Below are 14,627 nucleotides of genomic sequence, written 5' to 3'. Positions count from 1 at the left end.
GCAGGCAGTTGGGGAGCCTGCAAGAGCCTGATTTTTTTTTTTATGGGAGGAGGTCTGTACACAGTGTGGGTCATGCACACGGGGTGAGAGGCATGGCATATGCTGCTGTTTTTATGGCATCGCAGACTCCCTCTTCGAGCTCCCCCCACACGGCATCTGTTTGGCTGGCTGTGTGTCTGCACACGGATGCGTGTGCGAGCATTACGAGAGGGGTGAGGGGCTCGAGGTTCCCCTTTGCCCCGCGCCTTGGCTTTGTTTCACCATTTTCAGCTCGAGGGGGTGGTTTCCCTGGAAACGGATTTGAATTTCAAGCCAATTTAAAGGCCTGAGAGAGAGAGGAAGAGAGAGAGAGCAAGGGTGTGGGTGAATGGGGTGGGAGCCAAAAGCGTTTCCAGGAATTACTCGAGGTAGTGATGCTACAAGCAGGGAAGCTTTTTGTCAGTGCTAGGCAAGTCCTGCTGGACATCAATGCTTCATCTGACGGCACTAAACAGTGAAACTAGGATATCTATTCGGGAGTAATGGTTCTGCATTGCTATAGTGAAAAACACATCAGTCATGTTGACTTTCGTTTGTTCTTATTAACAATGTGTTTTCATTTACCAAGATCTGAATAAGATGTTCTAAAACGTTCTAGGCTCTGTCTGGTCTTTCATAAAGGTAAAGGCATACTGTATATTCTCAGTTACATTCCTCTAATAGATACATTTACATGCACTGGGTAATTCTTGCTAAATTGGGCACAGACAAACCTCAGCTATTGATAAGAAGCATCACTGCTTCTAAAAGGAAACAGACAGAGAACTATTGCTGCATGCTGTGCCATGAAGATCTTGATAGGCTAGTTGTTGGTGTGTGTTGTGTAACACAACTCTAGATCATTTTGTTTGCAGAAAGTGACAAATCTGATTCTACTGCTACACTGATGACAACCTGACTTATATAAACATGAAGCTGATGTTTCTGATCAGGTGCCTAGCTTTTATGTAGGAGAAATAACGTGCTGGTTTGCAAATTAAATCTTTCTTTTGAGCTCTGACAAAACCAAAAAAGTTGATCTGGCCATTGAAATTCGGTAGCCAACCATACATGAGTTTTCACAGGTTTGCTTTAGCCTCAAATCAAGTATAAGCCAATTGGAAGTCATTCCTTTGTTTAAGAACAAAATGAAACCTTTTTCCATCTGTCTTAAGTGTAAAAACAATGAGGTTTTTACATGTAAATTGTGTGCAAACAAACAAAACCTGTAGATTTCAGCAGTATCCTTTAACCTAGTTACATTTCAGCAGTTGATACAGAAATCTAAAACTAGATATCTTACTGAAAAGAGATCATACCACTTTCTGACACATCACCATGTTCACCATTTTTTTTTTACCTAGACAGAGGAGCCTGTATCACAGCAACCAAGGTCTTCATATCCTGATCCATCCTACCATCACCTGTGACCAATATGTCATCAAGACACCTAGACATCTGCTAAAGGCGGACCGTGACCAAGATTATACTGGTCTGAGATAACTTCTTATTGCCGTTTAATTATCCAGATTATATATCTGGGTTGTCTGTATTACAGCTGCTCATTGATAGTGTTCTTCATTTCAAATGTAGGGAAACAGCTGACTTTCAAAACCCCCAAACCCTAAAACCAGATGTAAACACATGACGCATCAGACCATTGTTTCTTGTTAACATCATTATTTAAAAGCATCTCAAAATAATCTGTTTTTTTAATTTTAGTGTCAGTTTTATTTTTCAGAAGTTTGGTCCTTATAAATATGCATTATATACAAAATAATATTATAAAACATATAAAGAGCAGTGTCATATTTAAATTAAACTCTGGAAATAATCATTTAAAAAAAAATTACATTATTGTTTTTTCAACTTTGTCTGAAATTTACTATAGGCAGGCAGTGGTGTGATAGTCTCTTTCGTCTCCTCTTGAGTCTCGGTTATTTTTCTTTTCCAGTTAGCCTGCATAAGACACATTCCTATGCACACTTTCTCTGGGATTTTGCTGGCACTGCACTGACTTTCGGGCTCCTGTGGTTTTTCTCCTAAAAATCCCTGTTGATTCAAAAGCGTTCTCTTTTTTTTACGTTCTTGTTTTATATGGTAGTGCAAATGAACAGACAAGGGTGCCAATTTAGCATTGAAACCCCCTCTTTTAAGGCTTCTGAAGTGAATTTGGGCTGCATACAATCTCCACCCATGTGCTGACCGAATCCAACTAGTCTTTTTTTCCCCAACGTCACGAACAGCTGAGGGATATTTTCGCATATTCGTAGCTATCATTGTTGTTGAAGTTGGACTGGGACAGCCGGTGAGTTCACTCCTTTCAATCCTGAGTCTTGCATAGCAGGCAAAGCTGGCGGGACTGATTATTGGGGAGGGAGGAACGGGAAGTCGGGGTGATTTGGGGGAGTCAGATCTTAGGCACCTTTATTCTGATTGGTTGGTTGGCTTTCAAAGTCATTATGATTATCAAACAAGGCCGGGTCAGTTATGAGAGGGGCAAACATCCACCTTTCTTCTCCTTTAGCTGTCCAGGCTGGCAAATACTCTAACTGAGCATTTCCCAGATGCTTTGTCCATCTTCAAACCACAGCTGGTCAGTCTGATTTGCCTTCCATCCATTTGGAAAGGTCCTTCATTGTACACGCTTTGCATACAAACACTCGGTCAACATTAGATTTTTCAGCTCTGTCCTCCTCCTGCTGTGTTTCGACTTTTTATTTTAGGCCAAACGTCTCGGCCCTCTATAGTTCCTCAGTGTTCCAGAGAAGTGGCGAGCATCTAAAACAATCCCCGGACTCCTCTCAGCAATTTGTAAACAATCCAGAATATTACATTCTGCCTCGATTGTGTCTCAGTCATGCGTCCAAAACTCTGACCTCTCACAGTTTATACCTGTGGGAAAAACAAAGGAGGGAAAAGAAATGAGTCTACAGCAAAAAAGGCTTGGGTTGTCCGAACTGTGTAAATACATTAAAACAAATGATTTTCCAAAGGTCGTAACAGCTCATAAGTTATTCTCTTTTATATTTAACTTGGAATGATAAAAAGAATTTTGCCAAATGCCACAAGAATAAAACATAGCGCCTTTGAGACCACACAGAGCCAAACATATGTGAGAAAACATCATGAGTAAAGGTTTTAGGTTATCATGTAGCCAAGATAAAGAATAGCCAGTCTAACTTACAGAAACCAATAATGCTTATATATGAGGTTTCCCAACCTTAAACCTCCAAATCTACAGTCTTTCCATAAATGGTAAGATCATTAAAGAGTAACAGTGCACTTGGGACCAAATACTGCATTTAAAATCTGAGAATATGCTTACCTCAGTTGCTATGACGCATTCCCTCCGCTCCTCTGCTATAACAAATACCGACTGGTACATGGAGTCTCTTGAGGAACATATTGTTGATATCCTACACTCTGGCTTTTCACTGCGTACACAAAGTGAAAATTGCATTAATGCAAAAGTACTCACAAGGGATAGCTGTACATTAGCAACTACAGGTGGGGAACAATGCAAAGTTTCCATCCAAGCTATAAAAGAAAAGCTAGTGTACTGATATTAAGAGAATCATAGCTTTAAGAGAGAGGCGACTCTTCTACATCTTTCTACAGAGCAGAACATCATTTATGCATGTTTTGTATGCAGTAAAATGATTAAGATTTTTTTTTTTAAAGAGAGGTTTAACATATAATTTCTTCCCTGCAGTAGATCAACTTTCTTGGTATTTATTGCCTATTAATTTATGGCTTCAGGTCTAAAGCTAATGGCTTTTCAGAGAACGTCGGGATAAAAGTGAAGTTCTGCTCATTAAAAAAACTCCAGGCTCTAATGTTTCAAAGCAGTTTATGTGACACTCTTCCATGAACCTTCAGACTCTTGTCTGGACTGGTAAACTAAACTAACTGTGGGATATAAAAGTAAAGTGGTAAAGAATGAAAAAATGCTATTACTGTAGGAGGTTTATAAACAATCATTGGTTTCTTTGTTCAATTCAAAGATTACAATAGTTAAAAGGTTCATAAAATAGTATTTGCATAGATCTCTATGAGGTTTTTCAGACTGCCGTTAGATATTCGTACTCCACATGAACAAAGAAATGTATTCTTGCTCCCACAGTGAAGTCTTGGGGGGGGGGGGGTCTCGCTGCTTGTTTTCGACAATATCTCTGGGCTTTCCTTTTTTCCTTTTTTGTCCGACTACTGTACTGTGGTTGGACAGCTTTAGATGACTGTGTTTGGGTAAGAAAAGCAGATTCCTCAAATATCTGTCAAAATTAACACTGTAGTTGGCCAGTGGTGGTTAAACAGGCTACATCTGCTCACTTGCAGCTTATCCTCTAAAAAATTATCCTAACAAGGAAGTCCAAACTCCATAGCACCCTGGAGTATGAACACTTTGATGCAAAACACATATTTCTTCTGATCTTTGCTAAATTGAGAGTAAGAACAAATGTCCCACTTCTCATAGAGTATGTAGCAGCCTTTAACTAAGACCTAGTGCGGACATTAAAAAATTGAAATAGTGCAAGTTAAATGCTTATAACATTTAGCAAAACATCCTCAAGTCTTTATTTATTCTGAAAATCAGTTTAAGGTTTTTCTCTTACCTGTACTTTCTACTCAAAGGTGTTTTATCTTCTAAAGTCTTGTCATAAATAAGACTTTTATCTTCTTGTGATTTTTCATCCTTAAATTCTTTTGTTTTCGAGTTGTAAGAGTCCAAGTGATAGTTTTTTTGGATAAAGTTTGATTTCTCTGTGTCACAGTCCACCTCCAGGCTGAGTTTCTGATTGGTGTTTTTCAGCTGCGATGCTGGGATCAAGTTATCGCTCTGCACCTTAGAAAGGTTGTTCATAGTCTCCGTTTCTGCACCTCGGTCCCGTGCCTGCCGGTAGATGTGCCTCAAAGCAAAGCCCACCATGCAGAGCAGCACCAGCAGCGCCACAAGACCCACAGCCAGAGAGACTGCGGCCCACTGGAAGCCGTCTTCACCTGTAGGATCAATTGTAGCGAAGGATTCACACCGAGGTCCAGTGTAGCCAGGAGGACAGGTGCAGGCTGCCTGACTCTTCCCTGGGCCACTACCTCCGGTGCAAACGCCTCCGTTGAGACAGGGCCTTACAAAACACTCATCCACGATTCTGTCACATTTGCGTCCGCTGTAACCTGCTGGGCAAATGCAGGCATAGTCATTTATTCGGTCTTGGCAGGTTCCTCCGTTAAGGCATGGGTTCCCGGCACATTCGTTGATGTTGATCTCGCAGCGCTGTCCAGTGAATCCTGCACGGCAGCTACAAAAGCGCATGCCACCTTGGAGCATACACAGACCACCTATAGAAGCCAGAGTGGACAATAAGTATCTATAAATACAGACATTTCAAGCTTTATACAATTAGAAAGAACTCAATCCCTCATAAATCTGTCAAATCCATTGTGACCACAACATTGTGTATTGTTCCTCTTAACAGAGAGCAATATCCTAGATCCCTGCATGTTTATAAGATGACACTAAACTAAACTGTCTTTGAGTATTTGTCGCCTTTCACCAAAAACCTGCAGCAAGCGCTGGTGACATTTACAAGCCGTTGCTCCGAGCTGCTGAATGTTTATATGGAAGACAATAGACACCAAGTTCCCAACAATTCCTGTTGTTTCGCACTGCTTCCAGTTGCAGGAATTTAAAAGCTGATGGGGGTGGGGGTTCAGAAGAGGGGGGCATAGGGGCCAAAGAGCAGAGGAAGAACGTACCATTAGCGCAGGGAAGCGACGTGCACTTGTCCACTCTCTTCTCACAGTTGAGTCCGGTGTAGCCATGAGGACACTCACACATGTAGCTTCGGCCATTGTCTTTCTCCCAGCATTTGCCACCATGGAAGCACGGGGAGTCAGCGCATGTTAGCAGGTTGTGCTCGCAGTGGGTGCCCTCGAAACCTTGGGGGCATTTGCACATGTAGCCGGTCTCCAAATTCTTAAGAATACAAGAAAAAAAAAAGGTAAATGAGCCAAAAAACAAAACAAAAGCAGCCTTTATCTGAATGGATTTGTATGAAGTCTACTCACAGTGCATATGCCTCCATTCCTACAGGGGTTGCTGTCGCACACTTTCATCTCCAGATGACAGTTATCTCCAGTGAATCCTGGCAAGCACGTGCATGTGTAACTCCCTTGACCTGTATTCATGCAGGTGGCGCCGTTCAAACAGGGATGATGATGGGTGCAAAAGTTCAGGTCTAAAAGGGAGGTGGAGAAGATGTTTTTTTTTTTTTAAGTGGAACCAGAGGGAGTAAAAAGAGCAATCTACCCTGGATATGCATGTGTCAAGCTATGAATACCCTTCAGGGGATTAACTAATTTACTAATGCTTTCAAACTAGTTCCAACACAGTAATATGAGAGCATCTATTCTACATAGAAACAACAGGAGTGGGACAAGTTGTGTGTGGTTTACCTTGGTCACATAATAGGCCTCCCCAGCCCTCCTGGCAGTTGCACTGCCAAGGTAGCTGGCAGGTACCATGCTTACAGGCTGGGTACTTCCTGCATTCATCGCAAAATGTCCCCTGCCAACCTTCTCTGCATCTGAAAAATAACAACACATGTTTACGGATTATTCTAGGTAACATCAATAAGTTTCTCTGGCAACTGTATATAAAGCTTCAGCTCTCGTAGACATGCTAGCTATTGATATTGAACTTTATAGATCAAGTGTAAACAACCATGTGTTATAACTTTGTTAGGAATTTACTGGCGAGAAGCTAAAAAAAAAAGAGCAGTTCTGCAACATTAGAAGCTCATTCATCATATTTAAATCCTGGTAGTATTACATGGTGGAATCCTTTGCAGGAATATGATAAATTACAGAGTGAATTTTTGGTAAACGTAGCTATAATCAATAATGTATATACAAACGTCGTTTTGCAACATCAGTCAAACCAACCAAGACTATATCTAAGCCAAAGAAGCAATGTCAATGATGGATTTAGGTCTAAAACTGGAGCTAAAGAGATTTGAGGAGGAATTTCTATCAGCGATGGGAGTAAGTGTGAGAATTATTCTTGTTGCTGAGCAAATAAATGGGAGAGGGTAGTGATAGGAAGGGAACGTGGGAAGAAAAGAAATCAGAAAGCTCTGTGTTACTGTAATAACCTAAAAGAGCTGTTCCACTTCCATATTTGAATTTTCCAAATATATAATGCAAATCAGCAGGATTTCTTTATTAAAATATTTCAAATCATTTGGTTTTTGATCTAATATAAAATGCCTTTACATTACTCTTTTTCAATCCCAGCAGTAGATTCCTTTTATTGGTTATGTTTCCTATTCTGCCGACAAATACAGTGCAAAACACTCTCTTTGGTTAATAAAGAATGATGGTTGATGAGAAACAAAAGCAAATAACACTGCTCACATATCCTGTGTTCCAGCACATAATTCAACACTTCATAATTTTTATACTTACACACATTCCCCAGGTTTGGAGCAGTTCCCATTCCTCTCACTGCACCCCTCAAGGCAGATAGCTGCAGTTAAAAAAATATATTTTAAATTATACAAAGCTTTGTTTGAAAATACACATTCTTAAAGACAACTGTTAGATTGTAAATATGTCAGATAATCCTTTAATACTCCACAATAACAACCATGAAAGCTAAAGAGCTGGTTATTTCTCAAAATAGGCACGAGGCTTTTGTCCTTCTCAACTTTTGTCATCTGATCTAAACCTGTCCGCCACACCCAAGCACAGCTGCCCCTTGAAGGCAGAGCTGCATGATGGGGGTCTGCGGCGGGTGGGCATGGCAGATAGTTTGTTTGTCCTGTTTGAAGTGTACTGGTCTGGCATGACACTGATTCGCGGGACAACATATCAGGCGGCTGACAGTAAAGCGCTCCGCTTTAAGTCCGGAACAGATGCTCGCTCTCAATAGCAGACAGCTGTCACTATTGTTGTTTGTGGTCCGCCGCAACCATATTTGCAGCTGCTACTGCCGAGCGCCCAACAATGGAACGGGCTAAACATCGCTGGCGCGTGGCGGATAATAATGCCGCGATTAACCTTGGCGCGTGCTGTCGCCCGGACTCCTCCTATCTATGCTCGCGTGCCCCCCTCCTCCTCCTCCTTCTTTCCCGCCCGAGGATTAAGTTACCGGGCACGCGCGCATACATCCCTCCTCCGAGATGAACCCGAAATGAAACTAACTGCAAATTCTCAAAAACTGCTTTAATTGCATCATTTATCCCATATTAAGTTCAAGAAAGTGGACTTAAATAGTCCAAGTTCTTTTCAATTCATAGCATCTAATGGGTGTCTACTTTTAAGCAGATGCGTAGCCAGAAAATTTTAATAATGGTGGCCAGTCAAAAACCAATGTAAACTGAGGGGTGGCCGAAAACTGATAGGCACCAGAACCTCTGGGTCAATCTACACTGGAACGAGCACCACATCCAGATTTTCTAAATATGACTAAGGATACTTTCCTACAGCTTTTGCTAACAAATAGACTCATATATTCAAACATCCACTCTGTCTGAATAAAAGGTTTAGTGGAAAAAATGTCTGGGGCGAACATCTTTTCCTTTGTCATTACTTACTATTATCAAAAAAATGTTAATATTTACATGGACTAATATCTACATTAAGTTATTATTAAAGTAGTTACTTATCTATGATTTCCCTGATGACTTGCATAGACACATAATTTTCTCTTTACCCCATATAACACAAAATTTAGTTCTGAAGAGAGCATGAATTCTGTATATATCAACTTTAATTTTTGTATTTTGATGTGTATAATTAACCACAGAGTTTTAGTTGTCAAGTAATGGTGAATGAATGAAAAATACTTTTTTTAAAATAAGTTTGAACATTCCCCTTGAGAGTATTACAGCTGCCACCATCTGTATTAGAGATATGATTGGCTAAGGGTGTCCATGGCCACCTCTGGCCCCCCATCTAGCTCGACCCCTGCTTTTAAGCGGAACCGCTCAATTAACAGTTCTTTTAGGAATAAATAGAAAAGAGGAAACTATTATATCCAGATTACGTTTTGATCATACAAGGTTAAATAGTACATTATTTAAAATGGGGAAAACATCCAACAGGAAATTGTGATTTTTGTTTTGAAGAAGAGACAGTAAAACATGTTTTGTTAGTCTTTCTAAATATTCTTTTGATAGAAGTAAATTAGTTAGTCGATTATAAGAAAATAAATTGCAATTAAATATACAAGATATTTTGGACAAACTCTCTACTTCTAAATGTTTTTTTTTTAATTTAATGAATTACCTTAAGAAAACAAAATTGATAGAAAGAATATAAGATTTATTAACTTAATTATTATAATTTTTATTTTTAATTATTTTTTTGTTTTTTGGAAGAATTTATATATAGCATCCCGATCCAAACTCCATTCCAGTAGATGGTGGTAATGCTCAGCAATAAGTTGCTTACCAACCGCCATAAAGAAAGAAGAAGAAGAAGAAGAAGAACAGTTATTTTATGTCCAGAGGCAGTCCAAGAGTATATCTGGCTCTGAGCAGAATCTGGTGTGAGGAACCCTTTTCAGTTAAGATCATCACCCACAACAATTTTTTACACCCCTTCAACTTTTTGTTTTTTTTCCAAGCAGGATTGTTTGAAAAATATTTGATTCCTAAATAGTGCTAAATAAGTTGTGAGGACAACATAAAATCTTCATATAGTCCAGAAGGCGATTTTTTTCACACAACTTTTATTGGAAAATAAACTAAATAAATGTTTTATGCTCTAAGCATTTTAATATCTAAAATAATTATTTTAACGTATCTTAAATGTGTCATTTATACATTTTTCAGCCAAAATCAAAAGTAGCTCCATTCTATATTAATGTCAGTAAAAAAAAATTTTGACATCTCTATCTCTATGCAAACAGTGCAGTTTGGCTTGGGGGGGCCCTGTATACCTGTTAGGGGAAGGAGGGGCCCTACAGCATATCAGTAAGCTTGTGGTTTAGACTGGCTCTGATTGTATAATCCATGTTTAGATGTTTATGTATTACACATCTTACATAAGCATTATAATGGCTTACATCTAGAAAGTAATATCTACCACACACTGACCAAATGCTTTAAAAACATGCACCTCACATATATTATATGTGGTAGAATTTTTCTGCTAAATATATTTTAAATATATGATAGAAAATATGAATTAACCAACATATTGCAGCTTTGTGCCGATTTGTGCATTTAAAGAATTATTTCAGATAATTTTGAGGGAAAGCCAAAATATCTTTATGTTTATATTTGAAGTAGTTTATTAAACCTACTTCCAAAATATTAACCTGTTAAACTATAAAATAATGGACATGCAAAAAAATCTTACTACACTTATTCACTATGTATTATATATTAGCGACCAAGAACTTTATTTTCTAATTACTAATTACATTTCCTCTCTGGTGCCTCGTCTTGGGTGCCATAAGCAGCTATTTATTTAATTTTTGCATTGTCCCCGCTCTTCAGTCTCGCCTAAGTGCAAGTTACACTAAACCCAAATGAACATTCCCACTCACATCCATGCATGGGAGTGTGGGAGCAGAGGGGAAATTATGGTGTCTGAAAGATGTTCAATCTGTCTTCTCCCATGTATATTTTCTGAAGTCATACACGATTGATGTGTGTGCGTAATTGCAACACGTGAGCCCATCTGGTTAGAATTTGGCGCCATGGTCAAAATAGCACATGCCAGTTTCTCTTTCGCCACCAGTGTGACATGGATGACAGATCCACTGTCACCCATGTGGTCACAGATCCAGCACATGGTAGCTATTACTCTCACGATGCCTCCTTCCAATCTACTCTTTGATTAATTTGTTTTCGGTGAAAGGGGGGCCCTTTGGTATTTCGGAGCCAAATGGCATCACGAGCTCCCCTGGGCTCACTTGGAGCTTTTCAGATCATGAGAGCGTGTCTGCAATTTGTCCAAGTGGGTTTGCATGAGCATAATGTTGTGTTTACAATCTCACAACCAATTACACCTCTGAATTATACGACAGAAATAAGCTATCAAGGAGCATTCCACGGACAAACTGCCTGAAAAGCGATAGGATATCATTAGGTAACCTCTAGTGGAAGATCTCCTTGGACTTCGGTGATGATGACATCTTAAATACTATAATTGACTTTTGTTGGCAAGTGTGTAACTAGAAAAACACCCAGAGAGCACAGACTTCCGCCAAGCAGCAAATTTAGCCCCACATTGTGACACCTACAGCTAAAACGTGCACATGATCACATGTTTAGATCTAGTAAAACATTTCCTTGAAATCCGTTAATGTTTTCAGCTGATTCTGCTCGTGAACCAATAACGTTCCTTTTTCTTGTGCTTTCTTCAGTAAAATACCAGGACTTTTTGAGTCCGATGCTGAGGCTGTCAATAGCCACTGCTGCCACCCTCTGGTTTAATGGGAAACTGTTTGTTCTGACAAATAATGTTAAAGAATCCTTTAAAGAATCCTTGCCTCTGGATTATGATGCGGATCATCACCAAAATTTACTGGATTATTTCTTGGACTCAGGTGTTACTTTTGTAAAAACGTAATTAAAATCTGTCCATAACTTTTCAAGTTATTCTGTTCACAGACAGATGCACAAACTTGACTAAAAACATAATAATATATCTAAATGCCTATATGGTTGTAGAAAAAGCTTTTATAAACGTTTCCATATTGCTAGATTGAAAAATAAATATCTGCACCCAAGTTCAACCCAGGACTCTGAATTTGCATTTGCAAGAACAACTTTGCAACAAGACAACAGTTTAGACATAAAAAGACAAGATTTTACTTACGTTCTTCACAGTATTTCCCTTTCCAGCCAGGAAGGCAGGACAACTGTCCATCTCGGGTGCAGGTGTAGTGCCCAAAGCGGTCATCCCTCGGTGTGCACTTCTTAGAACAACTGTCCCCATAGTAGCTCTCATTGCAGATGAACCGATAGGAATATCTGAGCTCTGTTTGCTTCTCGATTTGTGTGTCCTGGGACCAGTCAGTACCTACGGCAAGTTGTCTTTGGATGGCAAAAAGGCTGATCATAAAGTCAGGATTGTTGGTATCTGTAAAATATGAAATATCAATTAGAAAGCGAGAAAGGATAATAAAAGGTAAAAGATTTAGAGCTGCCTTTGATTCTCTAATACAATCTGATTCAGCTCAGATGAAAGATAAGCTCAGGTTAAAATGTCCACTTTTTTTTCCTGTCAGCAGAAAAAAAAAAAAAAAAACATTCCCAGGCTCAGTCCCCTCTTCCAAAGGGTAGAACAGCGTAAGGTGTAAAATACAGGAAGATGTAGTCAGGGGCTTTTGGCAGGCGCTGTGTATTCTCACCAAGAGCCCACAGCTCTTTCCCACGCCAAAAATAAAACTAGAGGAAGTTCAATTGTATTGGGCATAAGAATGAAAAAAGGTGCTCTGAAGTTCATAATAAAGGGACGCAGAGGCGTGAAAAATACCTGAAAGTATGCCCCATTAACATTATGATTAAGATGTAAACGTTTTATAACCTTGTCTCATCAAATTGTTGTTTTTTTTTGGTTTGTTTGTTGTTTTTAACAGCTGTAAAAAAAAAAAAAAAAAAAAAGAACTAAAGAGAGCTCCCTCCTGTGGTAGTATATGTTCCACTCACCTACAGGTAGATTTCCATAAGGTGAATGCCAGGCCTCAATAATTAATGAAAACGACCCCTGAGGAGAAAAACACCCAGTTAGTGAAACCAATGCAAACCGTATATAGTTTAAAAATGTGCAAGTTGTATTTTTCAGATGTGGTACAGAACAAAAAAAAAAAAAAAAAAAAAAAAAATATGAGCGTTTGCATGAGTTCCAGTTTGCAACACTGCATGGCCCCTCTAGATTTTAAAGTGATCGACGTCGCAGCGGTGCAATCTGATTGTCGCGAGAGCATTACCTAATGATATGGATTATATGAGCGGACCAATAACCGGTGCGCTCCCAACGCGCACAGCTGCTCCCCCGTTAAAAAGAACAACAACAAAACAACACAAAAGGAATCTATTCTGCTGCCCAAAATGATCATTTAGATACATATATGCTATTTTCCTCCTACGCGCTTACCGGCCATCCGAACTTGAAGGGTATTTGAATGGGTCTTTGTAAAGTGGCGCTGTCCTTGGCGCTGAAAGAGTTCGTCCCCAGCACCGGTGTCTCCGTACTCCCAAAGATGCAGTCACCTGGCGACACCACAGCCTGGTAGTTCTTTAGGCAAATTTTAAAATAAGTCCTGCAGCTGGGTTTGCAAGCGTTCCCGTTTGCCAGCAAACCTTTGTGGTTTTTAAATTCGTGGAGATCCAGCTCAAAAACTCCCGACCCTAATACCTATAATAATAAAATAAAATAAAAGGGAAAAAGAGATTTATTTTAGAAAACCTGCAAAACATAAAAGGAAACAACGGTCTCTTCGTTTGTTTATTCTCTTCCATCCTCCTTCATACCTGTAATACTAACGTGGTGCTGAACGCGATGGTAAAGGTGAACCAGGCTGCCATCCTTCTCGTTTCTCCAGGGCAGCCGTGTCACCAGCCAACAGAACCAACAAAACCTCTTTACTCCCAGTTATTTACACCCAAGGAAATTATTTCTTTTATGGGGGCAAAAAGGAAAATCTAAAAAACACATAAATCCTCCAGTAGCTCCTCGTTGGCGTGCGTCAAAATGGTCCAGAGGAACCGTTCCCAAATCTCAAAGTTATCCTGAAGCTGAGGGAAGACCAGAATATCCACAGCTGCGCGTCGTTCAGGTCAGCAGGCGTCCCTCCGTGTGTATACTCCAAAGTGTGTCCCTCCGCTGAGTGCGTGTAAAGGCTTAAAGCTTGTTTTGGTTCTGAACTCTGTGCGTCAGTGCGCCACAGACGTACATCAGCCTCCTTATTACTACTGAATGAACCGTAGAGCGTCTCCACTCGGATATATAGACTTGCACTGCGCGGCTCATTACATAAACTGTCACTCACCCAACATAGCACCGCCCCCCCTTCACATATTCAACCCCCTTCCTTTTCACCCCAACAGCAATTATCTAGATTTAATACCCAGTGGCAATGAGATACCCCACCACTGTTAAAAATCCGGAGCATTTGTTGATATATTTTTAGAATCAAGGGCGCAGATTGGAATGTTTTACGCACAGAACAAGAGGACACAAAACTTTGACTCTACAGAGTAATAAAATTAATTGAGGGTCTTTCGTGTATTTTTTTTTTTTCGGAGTTGGTTCCACTCAATTGCACGCCTAATCAGCTCTCACTACAGGTTTGGAGAGTCCTCCCAGACACACCACTGACAGGGCGCACTGGGGGAGCGTCCCCTGGGATGGAACACAAACAGCAACAGCAGCAAGAATGACATTAAACAATCAACCTATAGTTAACTTCTAAATTAAACTGATTTATTCCTACTGGTTTAATTGTTTATAATCATGCAGGTTATTGATGCGTAGATTTTTCGTATTTTTTATTTTTATAATGTGCTTAAACCAGCAAATAAACAGGCTGTCTTTCAATTTTACGCACGGTTTACGCACGGTTATGAAAGCTTATATTAAATGGCTGT

The 14,627-nt window shown here is 39.8% G+C and overlaps 1 protein-coding gene across 1 annotated transcript; it reads right to left on the bottom strand.

The window, feature by feature from the left end:
* Positions 1-1,771: 1,771 nt before the first annotated feature.
* On the bottom strand, positions 1,772-13,967 carry dll4 (delta-like 4 (Drosophila)). Its single transcript, XM_015380694.1, has 11 exons — positions 13,512-13,967; positions 13,135-13,395; positions 12,687-12,744; positions 11,854-12,117; positions 7,486-7,546; positions 6,475-6,605; positions 6,088-6,257; positions 5,776-5,995; positions 4,635-5,358; positions 3,347-3,455; positions 1,772-2,913 (listed from the first exon to the last, which is right to left on the bottom strand). The coding sequence occupies exons 1-11, from the start codon at positions 13,563-13,565 to the stop codon at positions 2,908-2,910; spliced, it is 2,058 nt and encodes a 685-aa protein (XP_015236180.1). The 5' UTR covers positions 13,566-13,967; the 3' UTR covers positions 1,772-2,907.
* Between the last annotated feature and the right edge of the window lie 660 nt (positions 13,968-14,627).

The sequence above is a fragment of the Cyprinodon variegatus genome, unplaced genomic scaffold (genome assembly GCF_000732505.1).
Source record: "Cyprinodon variegatus isolate N-32 unplaced genomic scaffold, C_variegatus-1.0 Scaffold219, whole genome shotgun sequence".
NCBI classification, from domain to species: Eukaryota; Metazoa; Chordata; class Actinopteri; order Cyprinodontiformes; family Cyprinodontidae; genus Cyprinodon; species Cyprinodon variegatus.
The sequence above is the reverse complement of the archived record's forward strand: the minus strand, read 5'-3'. Positions and strand labels throughout refer to the sequence as shown.

Bases quoted from the DNA above. Each gene is read 5' to 3' on its own strand.
- dll4 (XM_015380694.1), bottom strand. From the start codon at position 13,565: ATGGCAGCCTGGTTCACCTTTACCATCGCGTTCAGCACCACGTTAGTA. The intron at 13,396-13,511 runs GTATGAAGGAGG...TTATTATTATAG, and splicing joins GCACCACGTTAGTATTACAG to GTATTAGGGTCGGGAGTTTT. The intron at 5,996-6,087 runs GTGAGTAGACTT...TGTATTCTTAAG, and splicing joins GGAATGGAGGCATATGCACT to AATTTGGAGACCGGCTACAT.